Source organism: Ambystoma mexicanum, chromosome 2q, assembly GCF_040938575.1.
Source record: "Ambystoma mexicanum isolate Mex_15411 chromosome 2q, UKY_AmexF1_1, whole genome shotgun sequence".
Taxonomy (NCBI): Eukaryota; Metazoa; Chordata; class Amphibia; order Caudata; family Ambystomatidae; genus Ambystoma; species Ambystoma mexicanum.
In genome coordinates this window covers 86,109,771-86,130,266 of record NC_090924.1, presented here as the reverse complement: position 1 = coordinate 86,130,266, position 20,496 = coordinate 86,109,771, and the positions used below count along the sequence as shown (strand labels likewise).

The following is a 20,496-nucleotide window of genomic DNA, read 5'->3' as shown; positions in this document are numbered from 1 at the left end:
CAGAAACTCACTGTCTCTAGAGCTCTGGTTCTCTCTAGGCTGGACCACTGCAATAGCCTCTATCTAAATCTGCCTGCTTCTCCTCTCGGCCCTCTCCACCTCATCCGGAACAGGACTGTGAGACTTGTCCTTGGCATCAAGCCCAGGGATTGTATCTCTCCAGCACTGAAATCTCTGCATTGGCTCCCTGTGGCTGCAAGGATTAAGTTCAAGACCCTCTGCATTGTCCACAAGGCCTTCTGGGGCCTGGGTCCTCAATACCTCCACTCTCTTCGTAAATACCTTCCTACTCGAGCTCTTCGCTCCTCCACCTCCAACTCCCACTCCCTCAGGGTCAGTCGCTTCTCCAAGCAACAAGTTGGTGGTAGCTCTTTCTTCGGCTGGGGCCTCACTCTGGAACAGCCTCCCTGCCTCTCTGAAACTTGAGGAGAATCATCTCTGGTTCCGGAAGCATCTCAAGACCTTCCTCTTTGCTTCTGCCTTCTCTCTTCCTCTCCCCTGATGATTTCCTGTCTGATGCTACACTGGTCACCTGGCTACCCTCTGATTTCGGGCCCAGGTCCCTACCTAGCCTGTTGCACACTTGCACTGACTACTGCCAACCATTGCAGTTGAGTATGTATATGTAACCCTACAGTCCGCCTACCGGCACTTTTGGACACCTGCTGTCTGCTCTTGCCACCTGCTGGCCGCACTTCTTGTTATTGTTTTGATCCTATGTACAGCACTGCCCCTGGCACTTTTCCCCTCCCCTGCGCGATCTTAATGTCACTTGGCCTAGTAAGATCGTTGTCTCTGTCCTCGCTCTGTTCCCCCTTCCTTGCCTCTTCGCGCCTTGTAACACGTGTATAGGCGTGTTACAAATGCTATATATATATATATATATATAGTGTGACGTCCCCTGTACCCATGATCCCTCACGCGTCTAGGATCCCCAGATTGTTTTTTTCCGCCATTCTGGTCGGAAGCACTTCATCGGAGTTCCCTGGCTTTGCCATATTTTCACTCTAAATAATTCTAATTTGCCCCGTTTGGCCAACCTTTCGTCGATCAACATCTCGACGCCGAACCGGGGAGGAGATCAACGTCGAATACCCGACGGATTGGGCCTTGAGGCTTCCGCCTCGGCTCGGGCCTGGGCCGCTGGCCTCGGCCCTACAAGTAGGGAGAGTGGGGGTGGTACACTTCCACACTCGACACCTTATTACCTACACACACTTGCCCGCTGCCCACAGGCGCGTATGGAGGGTACGCCCTTTCAGTTTTGCCCCAAGTGTAATAAGAAATACCCTTGGGTAGATAAGCACGCTACGTGCAACCTTTGCCTACCCAGAGACCACCCCGAGACGGGTTGCAGGGCCTGTAATAGGTTTAAGGCCAAAACTCTTAAGGACCGCTCCACCAAGCGTTGGGCCCACCACGCCAAGCTAGCAGCTATGGAGGCGGAGGGTACCTTCAGCGACGGCAGCGACGCCGAACTTTCGGACGGCGAGGGCACCAAGGCGTCGAAAGACAGCCGAACGCACGTCCCCGGCCTCGGAAGGTCGTCCGTCCCGGCGACTATGGGGAAGTCCCCCGGCGACAAAAGCGTGACACATACACACGCTAAACACAAAAAATCCACCCGAGATTCGACGTCGTCGAAACCTCGGAAAGAGGCACAGAAGGAGCGGTCCGAAAGGACGTCCTCTGGGCGGTCCCGATCGAGGTCGCCGCACGACGTCAGGCAAGCCTCCACACTTGCACAGAGTGCCTCGACCATTAATATCCCGGAAGATCAATCGTCCGGAGACGAACACGACTTCCACCCCCAGCCTGCACCCCAGGAAAAGGGTACATCACTTGGGAGTAAAGAGGGGCCAGTTTCGAAGGCTAGTTCGAAAGACAGGGATTCCACCTCCGATCCTCGACGCCAGGCGTCGAAAGATAAGGGAAGGGGGAAACACACTTCCACCCACGGGGAAGGGGGTAAACAGCAAAGGAAACAACCCTTGCAGTCCTCCACTACAAAAGAACTGACCAAGTCTTCTCAGGGCCAATCCATAGAAAGTCCCAGCAAGGTCACCCCAAGCTCAAAACTCTGGTCATGCGAGGACATTGACAGAGTAATGTCAAGGATGTCTTCCTTGGCGAATTTTTTCGAAAGACACCCTGAACAACTCCTAGCTTTAAACCCTCAGGAAGATTCTCCCTCAGGGTCAGGGGACCCTATCCCCTCAAATAAAAGACCCCGGGTCGAAACACCATTTAGGCCTTTAGACCCCATCGAGGTCCAACCCTATTCTTACCTCTTCCCTACAGACCAAGGAAACTCTTCCCTGATAGAAGGTCAGGAAATTGACACGCCAGAAGATCCTGCAGGATCAGATTATTACGACGAAGACGAGGATGAGCCAGAAAATAGCCCAGATATTTTCAGAATGGACTCACCAGTCGAAAGGGAAGCCCCAGTGTCTGACTCCCCAATAGATAATCAGCCCCTCCTGAATGAACTGCTCTTTCGGGCAGCTAATCACTTCCACATAGACACACAAGGTGTCCAGGAAGAAAGGGACTTTGCGGAAGAACTAATAGGGGAAAGGAAGCCAGTAGCCCAGACCATTCCCATCCTAAAATCTGTTCAACGCAGAATAGCACCATCCCTTGTCAACCCAAACCTGACAAGACCTGTAAATCCGAGAGTGGAGAAGCTGTTTAAAGCAGCCCAGTCGGACCCCCTATATATTAGAGGTCAACTTAAGCCAGACTCTCTAGTAGTAACCAACACCCGCAAAAGAGCTGGTACACCATTATCTTCCTCTGAGGCTCCCCCCGACAAAGAAAGTAAAAAACTTTATGGTTTTGGCAGGAAAGTAGCTTCCACGGCAGCCTACCAAGCCAGAATCGCGAATTCCACCACACTGTTGGCTAGCTACAACTGTCACCAGTGGGAAGAAGTGGCAGCACTAATAGACTCTGCTCCCGAACCCCTTAAAAGCCAGCTAGCTCGCATTTGTGCGGAAGGAAGGAACGTGTCAGGCTGCACTGTAAAAGCAACTCTGGACGCCGCTGACAATGCGGGTAGACTTATAGCAGAGGGGACTGTCATCAAAAGGCATGCTTGGTTGAGGCAGTCGGTATTCAAAGCAGAAACACAAGCTGCGCTCTTAGACAAACCAGTGGAAAGTGATCTCCTGTTTGGGAAGGCAGTCGAGGACGCTCTAAAAAACGCTAAGGAAGAATTCGACACCCTCAAATCCCTTGGCCAGTTAACTACCAAACCACCTAACCAAAGAGGGAATGGCAATTTTCGTCGCCCCCGCGGCCAAAATTCCAATAGAGGAAATAGCTACTCCCACACCCAGGGTACACAGTGGAACACCAGCTCACAACAGTCTACCCAGGCGTATGGTAGGGGTAGTAAAAGAGGACGTGGTAGAGGCAGAGGCAGCCCCAGTAAAGGAGGAGGCACGCCTCCACCAAAGCAGTGACGCTCAGTTCAGGGTCCCTTCCCATGCAACCCCAGTAGGGGGACGAATATCAAGTTTCACCCAGGCATGGGAAGGGATAACATCCGACAGATGGGTGCTGTCAACAGTATCCAATGGGTACTGCATAGAACTACTGCAACGTCCCCTAAACCATCCTCCAAGACAAAAAGCCCACTCTTTACAACATCAGAAGATCCTCCTCGAGGAGATCGCCATTCTGCTAGAAAAGGACGCGATAGAACTCGTCCCGGGACACCAGGTAAACAAGGGTATCTATTCAACTTACTTCCTTGTGCCAAAGAAAGATTTAACAATGCGTCCAGTTTTGGACTTACGGCCTGCCAACAAGTATGTCAAGCCCCAAAAATTCCGTATGACCACACTACAAGAGGTAATCCCACTCCTAAAAAAGGGGGATTACATGGCAACCTTGGATATGAAAGATGCCTATTTTCATATTTCCATGCTCCCGGCGCACAGAAAATACTTGCGCTTCAAGGTAGACAGTCGCCACTACCAATTCAAGGTACTGCCCTTCGGGATAGCTTCTGCACCAAGGGTATTCACCAAGGTACTGGCGGTGGCAGCTGCACACCTACGCAGGGAGGCAATCCCAGTGTACCCTTATCTGGACGACTGGCTCATAACGGGGGAAACCCCAGGAATCTGCAGATCAAACATTCAGAGGACCATCGACCTCCTCCACGAATTAGGCTTCTCCATCAACGAGAAAAAGTCAAGTCTGGTGCCAAGCACCTCAAAACAGTTTCTAGGAGCTATCCTAGATACTCAGAAAGGATTGACCTTCCCTTCGGAAGAAAGAATTCGGAACATACTTCTGCAAATTCCGCATTATCAGTCAGGTCAACAGATAACAGTACGCAAAGCTATGCGGTTACTCGGCATGATGGCGTCATGCATTTACCTGGTCCCCCACGCGCGTCTGCGCATGCGTCCCATGCAGGAATGGTTGGCGAAACAGTGGTCTCAGGCAAGTGGTCAGTGGGACGATCTAGTGGTCGTTTCGCCAACACTCGTACAGAACCTACACTGGTGGACAAGAGAGAATCTCGCAAAGGGGAAACCCTTTTACGATCCCGAAGTACAGGCAGTGGTGACGACAGATGCATGCCTGACGGGGTGGGGAGCTCACCATCTCCACCACACAGCTCAGGGTCTCTGGTCTCACTCAGTAGCCAAGAACCACATCAATCTGCTAGAGCTTCTGGCAGTATTCCGAGCGCTGCAGGCGTTCGAGCCCCATCTACTAAACTTGTCGGTGCAGATCAGGACGGACAGCACGACAGCCATGTTCTATCTGAACAAGCAAGGAGGGACTCGTTCGCCAAATCTGTCCAAGCTTGCCCAGAAAATATGGATATGGGCACTCAGACGGAACATCTTCCTGTCATCGCAACATGTTCCAGGGGAGCTCAATTCCCTAGCAGATGCTCTAAGCAGAGACTCCCTCCCAGAAGAACACGAATGGGTCCTTCACAAAGACGTAGTAGAAGATCTCTTCTCTCAGTGGGGTTTCCCCACTATAGACCTATTCGCCACAAGCGAAAACAAACAATGCCCAGGATTTGCATCCAGGTTCCCACAACCGGACTCCCAGGGGAATGCCCTGTGGATGAACTGGTCAGGGATGTTTGCGTACGCTTTCCCACCAACTCCTCTCATCAGGAAGGTGGTGTACAAGATGAACAAGGAATCGATGACGCTCATCCTAGTTGCTCCCATGTGGGCGAGACAACCATGGTTTCCACACCTACGCAGGATGGCGGTATGCGAGCCCATCAGACTCCCAGCCTGGTACAACCTTCTGTCCCAGCAACAAGGTCAAACAGTGCATCAGGAACCCAACTCTATGAACCTAGCAGCATGGCTCCTGAAGTCATAGAGTTTGGACATCTCAAACTACCACAGAGGTGTATGGACATTCTAAAAGAGTCCAGGAAACCAAATACAAGGCACTGTTACTTTGACAAGTGGAAAAGATTCGTTATCTGGTGCCAGAGTAAACAAATCAACCCGGTTGATTGCACTCCTTCCAACGTTGTAACATACATGCTCCACCTGCTGGATGCAGGGTTGGTTTTTAACTCTCTGAAAGTACACCTGGCAGCCCTCTCAGCCTACACCACATCCCATAACAAGGTTTCGTGGTGGAAAGTACCAGTGGTTAAAGCCTTCATGGAAGGAGTAAAGAGACTTCACCCTCCTATCTCGAACCCACCGCCAGGATGGGATCTCAATGTGGTGCTATCTAAGCTCATGGGGCCCCCCTTCGAACCCATGCATAAAAGTAGTCTCAAACACCTGACTTATAAAACGGCCTTCTTAGTAGCCATTACCTCCATAAGAAGGGTCAGTGAAATTCAGGCTCTGTCAGTGCAAGATCCTTTCTTTACTATCCACAAGGACAAACTGGTTTTACGCACACACCCTAGATTCTCACCAAAATTCATATCCAAGTTCCATGTAAACCAGTCCATCGAGCTTCCGGCTTTCTTCCAAAACCCACAAAGCTCAGCTGAGGTGAAACTACACACCCTAGATGTGCGTAGGGCGGTCTTATACTATGTAAATAAAACCAGACCGCTAAGGAAAACAGATCAACTGTTTGTCTCCGTAGCTACAGGCAGAGAGGGGGATCGCGTCTCTAAGGGCGCTATCTCAAAGTGGATTATCAACTGTATACAGCTGTGTTACTCTCTTTCTAAAAAAAACTCTGCCTTTTACGCCAAGGGCCCACTCTACCAGAGGCATTGGGGCCACTCTGGCTTTCATTGCAAATGTTCCCCTTGACACCATTTGCAAAGCAGCTACTTGGAGCTCTATTCACACTTTTACTCAGCATTACTGCATTGACACTCATTCCAAGTCAGATACACAAGTGGGACAAGCGGTTCTAAGACACCTGTTTGCTCATGACCCTTCTCACATCCCACCTCCTTCTTCTGGTACTGCTCGCTAATCTATGCACAGCATGTGATCTAAGCAGATTCCACAAGCCTCAGAAGGGATACATTACTCACCGTAATCGTATTTCTGATGCTTGTATCTGCTTAGATTCACATGCGACCCACCCTTCCTCCCCTCCGAGAGAAGGCGCATGGTTGCTTGTAGTCTTACCTTTCTGTCTATCTGCTTGGACTATCTGTACTCACGCTACTCCTCATGCTACCTCATGTCAGGAAAAACACAATCTGGGGATCCTAGATGCGTGAGGGATCATGGGTACAGGGGACGTCACACTAGGGATAGTATTACTGGCACGCCCTGTGTCGACGCCCATTTTTCGACTTCGAAAAACAAACTGTAATACTCCGCAGCTTCCACTAGATGTCGGCCTATGCACAGCATGTGAATCTAAGCAGATACAAGCATCAGAAATACGATTACGGTGAGTAATGTATCCCATATATATCACAGGGGCCTTCACTGAGTGGCAAGATGAAACGTTACTTCCTGCAGAGCTCCCCTTTTGCTCTTATCTCTGTTGTTATCCCCTCCACTCTCAAGCATGATCAGACAAGATATGAGGGCAGATCTATTTCTACACATAGTGTGCAGACTGTGGGGCTGGCCTCACTGGCATAGCTGGGCCCCCTGCTGCCCCACGTCCAAGGATGGGGTCAAGAGGGGGTACTTCATCCCTTACTCTGACTAAAGTCAGGACTAGGGCTAGGCTGGTGGCAGGCTGCAGCTGGCTGGCAGTATGGGAAGGTGGTAAGGGTGCTCTCCGGCTACTCTCTATATGTCAGACCGGAATTGGGAAGCTCTCCCTGTTTCCCGGTCCCAGTCTGCATGGAGCACAGGAGCCAGAGGACTGGACTGAGGGAGCATTGAGTCCGGTGGACCAAAGCTGCTGCAGTAAACCAGGAAACGGGTGATAAAGCTTTTTGTGGGGCGGGGGTTATATGTAGTGTATCTGTGTAGTATGCTTGTGTGTCAGATGTGTATGCATGTATGGGTGTGAGTGCGGATGTCCTGTGAATGAGAATGCTTTGTGTATGTGAATGTTCTTGGTTGGGTGCCCATGTGAAGAATGCAGTATGCATTGTGTGAGTCAATGTGTAAAGTGACGGTAGGTGAATGGGTATGAATGTGATTGTGAATGTTCTTGGTGAGTGTACCTGTGGAGAATGCAGTGTGAATGTTCTGGTGTGCATGTGTGAGTGAATATGGGAGGTGGTGTATGGGTGAGTGACCGTTGTGTGAATGGGTATGCATGTGTGCGTGTGAGGTTCTGTTGGACACAGGAGTGTTGTTGACCTTTCCTTAAAGTGACATGTCATGTTTTACTGGCATTTTTGGGCAAAGCCAACCTGAGGCTATTGTGTGGCTAGACTGACATTGTGGTGCAGCTAGTCTATCCATTGCTTACTGCGGCCTGACCTTTAGTATTGGTCATCTGTGATAAAGGAAGCATAATGTGTTGTTACGTAGCTACATGTTTTCTTATTTTGATATTACTTTTTTACTGGCAAAGCAAACAGGAGTATGTTCTTACGTGGGGGCACTGGCAGGTGTTGGCAGAGCCAGGTTGGGCATGTTGTCTTATAGTATACTAGCATTATGCACAAAGAAAACATGAGTGATCTCATCTAGGAATACTGGCAGCCAGCATGGAAATTGATGTGCACAGAGCATGAAAATGTTTTTTCTACTGGCATATATGTACACGGCACACACTCCGGTGACTCGAACTGACCCCAGCAAGTGGATTCTGCCCAGCCCTTCACCACGAACAAGCTATCTGGTTAACTTTCCCTCGAGCAAATACTCTGATCCTGGGTCACACACTGGGGACCTCTAGGACATTTATACATAGCCCCCCAGACGGGTGGCGTTCCCTACCCCCTCTTGTTTTCCTTGCTAAACTAGTTCTCCTATTCACCTACAGCACTGCACCTTCCCGTTCAAGGACTTCTTTGAACAACATCTATGATTACAAGATTCAATCTGGACTATATACAGCTTCCAGCCTACCCCCTCCAAAAGCCACCAGCAGCTTGAGACTTCCCTGTCTGCCAACCACGATTGGCTCACTCTTACCAACAGTCTGCACTCTCCCCCCCTGCACGCCCCTGACCTAGGCACAAGGGAGACACAATGCTGAGGCCCAGAAGAAGGCACCGCATCTGGGAGCTGAAACGTTAGAGGACTGTGCTCTTCACCAGCCCGTCCATTTTCAATCTTGGGAAGTCTATTCCCGACATAGACCGAGGATTGGTCACCACTGAACCACAGCAAAGCCCACACCAAACGGGGTTTTCTTTGTCTGGAAGGGCAGTCATTCCTTTGTTTATTCGTGTAACACATGTCTACCTGTACCACTATGTAGTTTGGACACATGTATATGTCCGTATTGGTTTCTAACCATGCAATGCAGTTGCTTTTATTCCCACTGTACTTAATCTAATGTGAAGTTTTGTCACTATTGTTTGCTTAAAAATGGTTGGCTTATTACAAATCTGAGACTTATGCTTTGATTCTTCAGTTTACCTCACACAAACAGGTATGTACCACCTTGATTGTTTTACAACCAGACTGCAGAGTAACAGGAAATAAAATTAATGTGTAAGCCATTCAAATAAGACCGTCAGTAAGTGTGTAATTGGTTTACAAATAGTCTTCATGATTACTGTATTTCAATACCTAATTAAAGTATGGGTCACAGGTGACTTGGTTAACACCATCACAACCTTGTTGAACTGGAAAACATACATAACTAACAGTATGTACTAATCTATATCTGCGGCTTCCTTCCCTGTGATACATCATATATTGTGGAGAAAGGCATGAACATGCGTTGGGAAATACTCCTGTGCACTGTTGATGACTTGCATATATTGGATACAAAAATGATTGCAAACTGTCATTTTACCCAATTTTTCAAGAAAGCCTGCTGAAGTGCACCATTCTATCACAATATTCGGGGGTCCGAGACCCCATGAACGCACTTTTGTTGGTTTCGGGCTCCCTCGCTGTGCTTGGTTGCTCTTGCATAATTGGGGCAAATATTTATGCTCCTCCAGTTAAAAAATTCACCACCTGTTCCTTTGGGTGCCAGGGGCCAGGCACCACCCCCTTCTATTGTGCGCTAGATGATAGATTTAAGCTTTAATTGACAAAACATTCCTGCATCTTTCCCTTAGTGCAGTATGTGAGTGCCCCTACAGGCGAATGATTGTCATGGGCATCGCACATGTGTGGTTGTCCATGTCGGCCGGTGTGTGGCACGGCAGGGGGGGGGTCTCTCGGCATGGCTCACAGGGCGGGCCCCAAATGTTGCCTTGTGCCAGTGGGCGGTAATACACACCCACTTATGTTTGTGTGGGAGGTGATGACTGGTGCATGGGCGTACTACCTCTGGATACGTTTTAGATCCCGCTGCCCCCAGTTTTTCTTGATTCCCTCGACTAACTGGCCGTCTCTCTTCTTTTTCCTCCGTCAGGTGGACATGCCAGCTAACAACAAGTGCCTTCTCTTCCGCAAACTGTGACCCGTGGAGCAATGATGTGACTGAGTACTGCCCTGCAAAACAGCCTTCACCTTCCTCTGGACGCTACATCTGCTCTCCATGACAAGGAAAATTGAGCAAAACTCTTCCTGCTGGAGAGGAGCGTTTTACTACCTGTGTGGGCTGTACTCCGGGCACGTGCCACTGCCACGTCATCACTGTAGGCCTGTACTCAGAGCATGTGCCACTGCTACGTCCCTCCCTCTTTGCCTCTTGTCTTGAGCAGTCTTGTCGTTCTTGCCCCCTCCCCAGAGCTACTGCAGGGACACTGTGTCACTCCGGCAACCCTAAGCGTAGCTTGCTGCAATTGTTCTACCGCACACACGGGCTCAAGGTAGCACGCCATGCTGGTTTCTGGCAGAGTGCCAGGGCTTGCATTGGCCACAAAAGCCACCCACCTTGTCCGTGTTCTTTGTAATAAGAGAATGGGCAGACTGGCAGCAAGTTATGAAAGCTAGGCGCCTCTTCGTTGCAGGGTTTTTATTTAGGCCCTGGACAGATAAGTACGTGAACGGGCATCGCGTGTCCTTGTTATTTTATAGCCCGTGATTTCACTGCATATGCCTGAAATATAGGCAAGTGGTGGGAGGTTTCACAAAGGCTGATGGCACGAGTGTGTTGCCATTGGGAATGGCAGAGCAGCAGTCAAACCAATTCCTTGACTAGCTTTAAAGTCACAGGACTGTAGTAGCAAATTTTTGTTTCAAGAAATATGACAATCCTCACTATCTAGTGTTTGATTGGGCTTTGCACCAATGCTTTCTTGTTTTACACCCCGTGTTTCAAAGTACCTGTGTGTATGGAGAAGCAGCACCCCCTGGTGGAGCATTTTGGAAATGTGGCTTTTCCTCAGCCAGAGCTGCTGGCTGCTTCGAGTGCGGTCTACAGTACACTAATGGCCCCTGCAGACCATGCCGAGTGCATAACGCAATGCAGAGCACCCATGTAGGATAGGTGCCAAGGCTATAGCGCCCTGCTGCCTGAAAGTTTGCCCCCTTGCCAGATGTATGGAGTAACAAAAAGATGCTGTGAATGGACCAGTGTTACTTCCCAATGCTGTCTCACTGCTTCATTTCTGCAAGGTTTTTATGGAAGGGCTCTGGGTAGCTTAATCACGGCTTCCGCGCTTGACCAACTTGCTTAATCCCCAGTAAATCACTGCATGTCCCTTTCTCTCTCGGTTCCTTCACGCTATAAAACTGGCAGCACTTGGAACGACCAAGACACAATTATTTGTCGATCTTAATAATTGGCTATTTCTATACATTGTTGTTCTCCATGGTGGCGGGTGTAGGTGCAGCAGGACTCCTTGGGCTACCCTTGACCAGCTGCTGCTGAGTTCGAGGGGTAGCCTGCCAGTCTGAATGGCAAATTCCTGGTGGTTTTGCTAAGCCTTTCATGCTCCTCAATTCTCATTAAGCGGAATACAGTTTATTTGGGTTCTTGTAAAGCCTGGTATTTAAGTACAAAAACCAAACATTGCAAATGTTATATCAGAAACAGGTATGCTTTTAGTGCTACACAGTAAACCTGAAAATAGCCCTTGGGTCAAATGGGGCGTTTCAAAACCACAATTCGCTGCTACAGACAATTCTTATGTGAGAGGGACAGTTTTGCAATGTTTTTGCCGCCACTGGGGTCCTCGTTGTACATGCCAGTCTCTGTAATGCCATTTTTAATAAGTGTTGGATTAAAACATATTATATATCTCGTGGATGAAACCATTCCTTCAATTTAAACGTGAATTCTGCATGGAGGTACACAACGCTGTTAGATTAAATAACCTTAATGTGTGTTTGGCGCAACGTCACTAGAATGTGTCTTTTGCCTGCTAAACGTATTGGTGATTAGAGAGACAGCGTCCTAATCTGAGGGGGTGGCGCAGTGCTTTAAGTGGCATTCGAAATCGAGGGGGGGGGGCCTAATTAGGGGGTGTGGCCTAAGGGCACGTCCCCTAACGAGAGCCTCCCTTCGATTAAGGGGTTTGGGGTGGCGGCTGGTAAAAGTTGGAGCCGGGGCACACTGTCATTATTACATTTGATGCGCCCTGCCCCTCCTTTTAAACAAAAGAGGTGGCTGGGCTCACCAAAAGGTGTGACACCAGTGTGACACAGCGTGCCCCAGCTCGCTCGCAGCAGGCGGTCCTTTCATTCAAGGAGCCCGCTTTAACCACGGGCTCATTGAATGAAGGGTCTGTACTGACATAGGAGGAGGGCTGGAGGTCCCAATCAGGGCAGTTTCTAGTCCATTTGGTGCCCAGGGCGAAACACTAGGAATGCGCTCCCACCCCACATGCCACTCTGACCGCAACCCGCGCGCGACTCCTAAACTACACCATTAAGGAACTCCTACCCCAAGTCAATAAATCACTGTTAAACAATTGACACCCAGATATCCCAGTCCATAACAAAGTGTGTTAGACTAAGAATTGACCTCTCACAATGTAGTGCCCCTTAGTTCCTTAGTTCAGTCCTTTTTAATATAGCAGAACTCCATGCTACTCGCACACGTGTTTTCAGCTGAAAAATGGTGTGAACAATGCTGCAATTGCATGCTCCATCAATGAGGGCCATACACAGTTGGAGTAAGCTGGCCTGATGTGTGGATGGGTATGTACCACACTTAGACTACAAGTGTACATCCGGGCGGAATAAACATGCATAATGTACCTGGTCTCCAGCGTGGTAATTGGGGGAAGAACCCGTCTTATGCATATTTCCAGGCACTGTGAAATAACATATCAAAAGTCTCCACAAAAGCCCAAACCGTTGATTTAGCCAACGCTGTTACCATTGTGTTCGTCTAGGATACTGTACTCCAGAATGGATGATGTTAAAAATGTTGTGAATTCCGTGGAACCCAATATATTACTTTATAAGGTAAGTCTTGTCAGTCCTTATAACCAGTCAATGGTGTGATTACATATTTACACTGGGGATATAAAAATATAAATGCTGCTTCTGTGCAAAAATAGCATGTATACCGTTTTTCCGCTGCCCTTCGCATTTGAAAACCTTCAACTGCGCCACGTGAGTGCACTGATATTGCTGAGGTACCGTAGGCAGACGGAGTATCCCGGATGTCGGCCATGGAGACTCCCAGACACCCCTGCTCATGGCCTGTTGTACCCTGCCCTGTATGATTGAAGGGAGGATGGGGGGGTGCAGGTGCACCAAGGTGCTTATCAGTGAACATTAACATTACTGAGGAAAGTACACCAGTGGAAAGCCATCCTGTGTGCTGTTAATGCATAATGCCAGATACGAGTGGCTGGGACGGGGTGGAAGACTGAAATTGATTTACAGTGTGTTAAGCAACTTTTGAGCTGCGCAAATCATGACATGTTTCCTCAAGTTCAATTATTAAGAATTTGAGAGCATTTTTGCCTTTTTTCGAGCGAGAGGTTGCTTCGTACAAAGGCTACAAAGAAAGAATTTGGAGAGACTTGGGCAAGGAGGTTGATACGGCTGTCAAGTCTCTCTTTTTTTACTTGGGGAAACACATGGACTTATTTTTGTAACACACGTGGACTTATTCACCGAGCTTAATGAAGCTACACCAGCAGGGTTTACAGTGGCACGTAACAGCCACAACAAAAACGGAAGGGGTTTGGCAAAATTATCAGGAGTAAATAAAGCACGAAATAAGTCCTAAAGAATGCCGAACGCTATGCACAGTTAAACTATGCATAACGTTCGGCATTCTTTGGGAGTTGAAAGAAACATCGGACTGTGCCCATCTTCTTTCTGATGACGAGTCGGGGATCTTCTTGCTTCGCAGGGTCCAGGAACGCTGAACCAAAAGCAGCCGCCTTTGTTCCACCGTGTGAGTCCTGCAGGATTCCAAAGGCGGACGGCCATCATGAAAGGCGCCCTTTTGTGTTCCCACCCCAAGTGGCGCGAAGGTGGTCAGAGGGAGCCTCTGACTTCCGTAAGGTCAAATAGTACTTAGGTACTACGTGACATTACAGTCCGAAGAGGCAGCACCTGCTAGGGCGCTAATGTGCTGCTGAGCTCGGCAAAATACAAAAGCAAAAGTAGAGAGGATATAATCAACTGCACCAATCTATTATCACAAAATATAAATTTTATTGGTAATCATTTAAAAAACATCTTAAAAATACTTTCTAAAAACTAGTAGCAATTAAAGTGCAAGTGACGCAGAGCGAAATGCTCACAATTGACTTGTAACAGTTCATAACTAGTCTTTCCCTAGACTAGAACACAAATCGTGTTTAACACCAGTGATTATATTTATTGGTTTGTGTATTTAGGTCTTTATTGACCACGAATTTCCCTTTCTTGTATTGGGCACACCAAGGTGTTAACACAATTTGTGTTCTAGTCTAGGGAAAGACTAGTTATGAACTGTTACAATTCAGTTGTGAGCATTTCGCTCTGCGTCACTTGCACTTTATTTGCTACTAGTTTTTAGAAAGTATTTTTAAGATGTTTTTTAAATGATTACCAATAAAATTTATATTTTGTGATAATAGATTGGTGCAGTTGATTATATCCTCTCTACTTTTGCTTTTGTCTCTCTAAACCCTTCTTTGAAGTAGAGAGCCCATTACTACCTCAGGGAGTAATTGTTTTTGAAGGGGTTCCTTATTTTGTATGTTCTGCTGAACTCGGGCCACGGCAATCGCCCCACCCCACAAACTGGGGGGATTTCATCCCCTCCGGGGACTGGGGCAATTGTGCCCCGGCAGCTGCCCGCTTCGCCCGGGCCAAGAAACTGGCCTGGTCCCGTGTCTCCTTTTTTGTTTTCGAGTAACTAGTCATCACTAGTTAGTTACTCGAAAAAAAGGAGAGCTGGGCAGTCCAGCCCTCCTCCTGTTTCGAATACGTAGACATCAGGCAGCCCGCACTGCACAGTTACGCCTGCTGCTTACAGCTGTCAGTACGTTGGTTTAGAAAAAAGAAAAGGCAATGCCTTTTCTTTTTTATAAACCGAAGTGCTGACTCCTGCAGGCAGCTAGTGTAACCATGCAGCCTCTACACAGGCTGCCTGAGGTGTCGGCTTGCTGGGGCTAGTCTTGGGAGGGCCCTGTCAGGCCCCGGTCCTCTTAAAGCCCTGGGGTGGTGTAAGCATTATTGACTTGAGAAGGCAGAGGAACCTGGATAATTCCATAGCTAATGGTGGTCCTGGTTGCATCCTCACTATATCTATTGTCTATGGGAAGGCACAATCAGCCTGCGCACAAATGTGAGTCCATTTTGAATGTTTGTGAATGTTATTCAGTGTTGGCACATGCTGCAGAGAACGCCATGGAAAGAGAGCCATCCGCCGAGTCCCGCTACTGGTCTCTGATCATCGTAGCGCTCCTGTCTTGTTGGTACTTGCACTGGGCCCGTGAATTGATTCATATAATCTATCTAAAGCAGCTGGATTTCACCACATTCCTTGACGAGCGCCTTGAAGCAGTGTCTTGCTTGAAAAGCAGAATCGCCAAAGAGCCAAACATGGTTATGGAATGGCAAACATGCTGTGCAAGACTTCCGATGTCACTGCATTGAAGAAATGAGCAAATACGTGTGCTTTTGGGAATCTAGCACAATAACTAATCTGAAATCCAGTCCGTGTGCGTTGCTATGACTCTGAAATGCAAGAAGCACTGGTGCAAAAGCTGGTGAATATTCAATTTGCTCAATGAAATAAATCACATGCAAGGGAAGGAAGAGGTTTATGTAGTGTGCTGATGCCGTGTTGAACAAGATATGGCTGCCCCAATTGGAGATCCACACATGAAGGAGCATTTTACTAATACAAGATGCAGGGAGACATCAGTGCTTCCGATGTGCCAGTTTGAATTTGCACAGTCTCGTCCTGCTCCCCACGATACCAATGCTCCTCCAGCTTCCCCATCACACCATAGGCATTCCAGGCACTCAACACTTGGACACAAATAGTACATAGGAGACCAGAAGTAGAGGGAAATGGGCTGTAATGCAAACACACACCAGTGCATGGGAGGGCTGCATTCCGCTGTGCCCCTCCCAGCCCTGGCTCATCCATATGTACAATGGAGTAGCTAAATCTATTCACCCATAAACTAGCTCTTATAATGCACGTCTGATAACGGACCGTTCCCTAACCACAGGGAAGAAAGAAGAATGTTTTTTTTTTTTTTACCTGTAACTCCTGTTCGCCAGCATTGGTATATTTCATAGATTCACATGTTGTGAATATTCCCCGGCGTCGGGGTAAGAATCCGGGAGGATAACTCGGGGCAACGTGCTCGCCTTGGAAGCAAGATGACACATAGCACCACAGGTTCGATCCCCGGGTCCATGCTTAGAAACCTCTGGGTATTAAGCGTGTTATAAATAACCTATCGTATCATACCTTATTTATTTGTCCCTTGCTTAAAGCAAAGAAAACTTTCTATTTTGTAGTCTGTCACCCTCCTTATGGTTGCTTTTGGTCCCAACTAATGGGACATTGATTAGTTGGACCCTTAAACCCTCCTCCTCTTCCTCTCCTCAGATCCTGACCAGTCATCCTGGCCAGATCTGTAAGGTTTTTACCTTGTAGGGGTGGAAGGAGGGGGCATGTGAATTTAGAACAGGAGGAAGAAAGTACATTTCGCAAGTGCAGGCTGTTTTCTGCGATGCAGGCTCTGGCAGCCTTGGGATTTGAGCCAACAGCTTCATCGCTGTGTACTTCTCAGGAGGGCCTCTTCAAGCCCGCCAGTCTGAGGCATCACAGCATTCCACAGCTCAGCTGTGCTCTGCTCTGCGACATCGCTTGGCATGGGTGTTCAGCTGTTAGGCCAGTCTCTTATGCAAGTCTGTAGGCCAGTCCCTTTGCATCCGATGTACCTCAAATAAACTAAAAAAGTGCAGAATCAAAGAAGGTAACATATGCCCAGTTTTTTCCCTCTATTCTAATTTGATTTATGAACCACTAACCAAAGCATTGCACTAATTCTAAAGAAAGCACACTGCAATAAAACTATTGATACATGCAAACTCAATAAGGAAGCAAAACAAATTAAAAACATTATCAAACTAAGACAACTGATTTATGTCCTAACTCGCCTAAAGCCATTAATTCACTGTACTGTATTACCCCACTATCATCAGCCATTATCCAGGTTGCATCTTAAACAACAAAAACAGTAATAATTGCATGTCTCTCTCTTTCTAGCTCTGAGCATCCCTGTCACTGTAACATCAGGACCACCTCCTTCATGTGTCTGTCATGTTTGTGTGCACTGTCAAAGTCAATGTTTCTCTTACTTTCCAGTATATAGTTAGCCTCTAGTACCCCCAGTCCCTAGGTGCACCTGCAATCCGTGTCGGCAACAACTTGTCAGTGCTTGTCATATTTTTTCCAAATAGCATCTTGCATGGTGAATACCTGGTCGCTGACCACTCGCTCACTTGTAGGCTATGGAGAACAAACGACAATCAGTCTTCCCACTGTATGCCTTTCACATCCATCTGCTTGAACTGTGCCTTCTTTGGCTCCTCTTTCTGTTCTTTCTTCCAATGAGCCACACACATGTCCACGTGGTCCTGGCAGCCTTCTATTTCTGTGGGCCACCAGGCCATTTCTGTCAGGCACTGAAATGCATTGTCTTGCTCTTTCTCTGCATTGATATAATGCATCATTTGTTCATCCTCCCCTTCCCAAATAGACAGGAGCTGCAGACATATTTCCTATGACCCTTCTTCTTTCTCTTCTGTAGGATAATCCTCACCACTTCAAGCTGTGGGCCACCTGCCACCCCTTGTCTTTGATGTATGCCATTAGGTGCGGCTGTAGGTCATTGTTAGCGGTCATGGGCCGTTCTCACTCAGATGGAATTATCTTCTTCTTAGAGCCAACACCACTATAATTCACCATACTGTGCTCTTCCCCACCCCACAAACACTATATGGTCATGCTGACACTGACCACCTTCTTTATATGTGGGCCTGTCAATGTCCTTCTCTGGTACACCTGCCCTGAAAGCATCCTGTTGTGTTTTGTCAATCTCTGACATGCGTTCACCTGACACTACCCTTTCGACTGGCATTTTGCTCACTGCCCTGTCTAAGGTGCACACTGCACGGTCACACGTCCTTTTGAAACAGTTTTTCTTGCCCCTTTTCCGGGAATGTCTCCCCTCGCCCCCCTATGCTGTCAGGACCCTGTCTGTGTATGTCAGAATGTGGGTGGTTCTCCTAGTAGCAGCGGTTACCATCGCCATTGGGAATATCTGTACCCTGGCACTTTCGCCCTACAGGCACCGATTAGCCAAATCTGTCATTGCACCACTTTTTTCCAGAATGTCCTCCCTCCCCTCTGTTGCACACAGTTGCCTCCCCCAGTACCTAACCAGCCAGCATCTCCACCCTCTTCCTCCCCTTTCTCGGAAATACATAGAGCCACCCCCACAGTGGTCTGCGTCATCCACCCCAAACCCCACAGGCACTGGTGCTAGCACCTCACAATCTTGCCCCTTTGTGTGTTCTTCCTCCTCACACTCCTTCAACAGCACTGCTTTTCTCACTGTCAGCCATGCATCATCAGCTGCATTCAGAATGTATGCCCACCAATGGGTGGACCTTAATATTTCCTCCACATCCACCTTCCCTTCGGCCACCCTCATCTCGTCTGGCAACAGCCGCCATATTGTGGCTCTCATGAAAGTTTGGGTAAGCATTACTGCAAAATCTGAGGGACTCTGATCCCTGTCTATCTTCATCACCTTTGTGATGTCTTTGTGCTTTGCATGTAGTTCAGCACTATCTCCACTGTGGTATCTTTTGTGACCGCTGTTCCTGGGCAACCCCCACCTCCTTATTCCTTTTTACCGACTGGAGGACCACATCCCAAGTGTCCACCATCTCCTCAACCTCTCCAACACTGCCCTCGACTCCAATTTATATTGATCTGCCACCTCCTCTAGCTTGGTCAGCGGGCCGACATATGCCATATTGTAACAAACTATAATCTGTAACTGGTATCTGCCTGCAGGTTAACACATGCTTCCGACCTCACACTCCTACCCTGTGCCCTTTACATCATCAACCCTGCACCGTCTCTCCACAACAGATGCTCCGACTGTATCACAGGTGGCTAAGAATGCTCTGACCTGATTGCAGTCCTGTATTGTATCACTGCAGCACTCTGAGGCACTGTCTCTGTATTATTCCTAGAGCCCCCGAAGACTCCCGTCCCATAGTCAAGCACGCAACAGGTAGAGCAAAAAACACTTTTTTCACTTACCTGTTGTATTGTTGTACACTCCAGTCATATTTGAGGCATTCCAGGCACTCGGCACTTGGACACAAATAAGTAGAGAGAGATGGGCTGTAATGCAAACACACACCAGTGCATGGGAGGGCTGCATTCTGCTGTGCCCCTCCCAGCCCTGGCTCATCCTTATGTACAATGGAGTAGATAAATATATTCTCGTCTCATAAACCAGCACGTATAATGCACATATGATAACAAACAGGTCATTTTGCAGAACAGGAGGAAGAAGGTACATTTCACAATGCAAGGTTGTATTCTGGCAGCCTTGGGATTTCAGACAGAAACTTCATCGCTGTATACTTCTCAAGAGGGGCTCTTCATTCCCGGCAGTCTGAGGCATCACAGCATTCCACAGCTAGCTGTGCTTTGCTCTGCAACATCGCTTGGCATTGTCAGGTGTATTGACCCATGTTAGAGTTATTATGCTGCAACATTTGGTGCTGTGGGCTTAGAAAATCCAAGATGGCCGAAAAGCCCACATTTGCGCCAGAATCCAGGAAAACCGCACAGTTTTTGCACATACCAAAATGGTCGCCTGACCTGCCACCCACCAGTGCGAGCGTGATGGGCCAGAAGCGCCATGAGTGAAACGTGGTGCCAAAGGAAAACCAGCAGTGCCTGTTAGCTCAAAAAGCGCTTTGAAATCACCCTTGTTTCTCTGAATGCAAGCTCAAAATGCCTATTTCAAACATTGCAAGATATTCAAAAATCTTACTGAACACCAGCAGACGTCTGGTAGAATGAAGTCTTGTGTGCCTACAAAATCTGGAAAGATGAAGAGCCTAAAATAATGTTCATAACAAAACTGGCTGAGCTGTGGATGTCAGCAGCTTAAGTGAAATTGGATTTAAAGCCACTAAAATCGAAATGTTTAAAATAAATGAGTGACCTACTTTTGAGTGTCACATATTTTGCAACTGTTTAAATGTCATAGTTTTGAACTTAGAATCAGCGTTCTAGCTGCATGTGTAAAAATTGTAAGTTTGATTGGAATGAAGAAAAATTGGAACAAAAGTGACATTTGGCTGAAGTCTGGCTTAAAGGGATTGAATTCTGCCCGGCAACTACCCCCGACAGGAGTAGAAACTTGCCCAGCAACTGCATTCACAGGCCTGGCCTGCCTTCTGCTGCCCCCACCAAAAGGAGATTACACCTCTCTTGATTGAATCAGGGGAGGGGTACCTGGGACTGCAGGGAAACAGAACAATGAACTTCCCTTGGCTCAAAGCAATTGCTAAATCA

At 48.0% G+C, this 20,496-nt stretch overlaps 1 protein-coding gene and 1 long non-coding RNA gene across 2 annotated transcripts in view; one reads left to right on the top strand and one right to left on the bottom strand.

Moving 5' to 3' along the window:
* Positions 1–11,709, top strand: part of METTL26 (methyltransferase like 26) — a 67,059-nt gene extending 55,350 nt beyond the window's left edge. The window contains exon 6 of the mRNA XM_069646917.1: positions 9,937–11,709. Within this exon, the coding sequence (XP_069503018.1) occupies positions 9,937–9,984 (48 nt within the window). The 3' untranslated portion in view covers positions 9,985–11,709. The remainder of the gene's footprint in view (positions 1–9,936) is intronic.
* The window catches only part of LOC138569181 (uncharacterized), a 120,266-nt gene that overhangs the window by 95,461 nt on the left and 4,309 nt on the right, over positions 1–20,496 (bottom strand). The gene's annotated exons all lie outside the window — the stretch shown is intronic.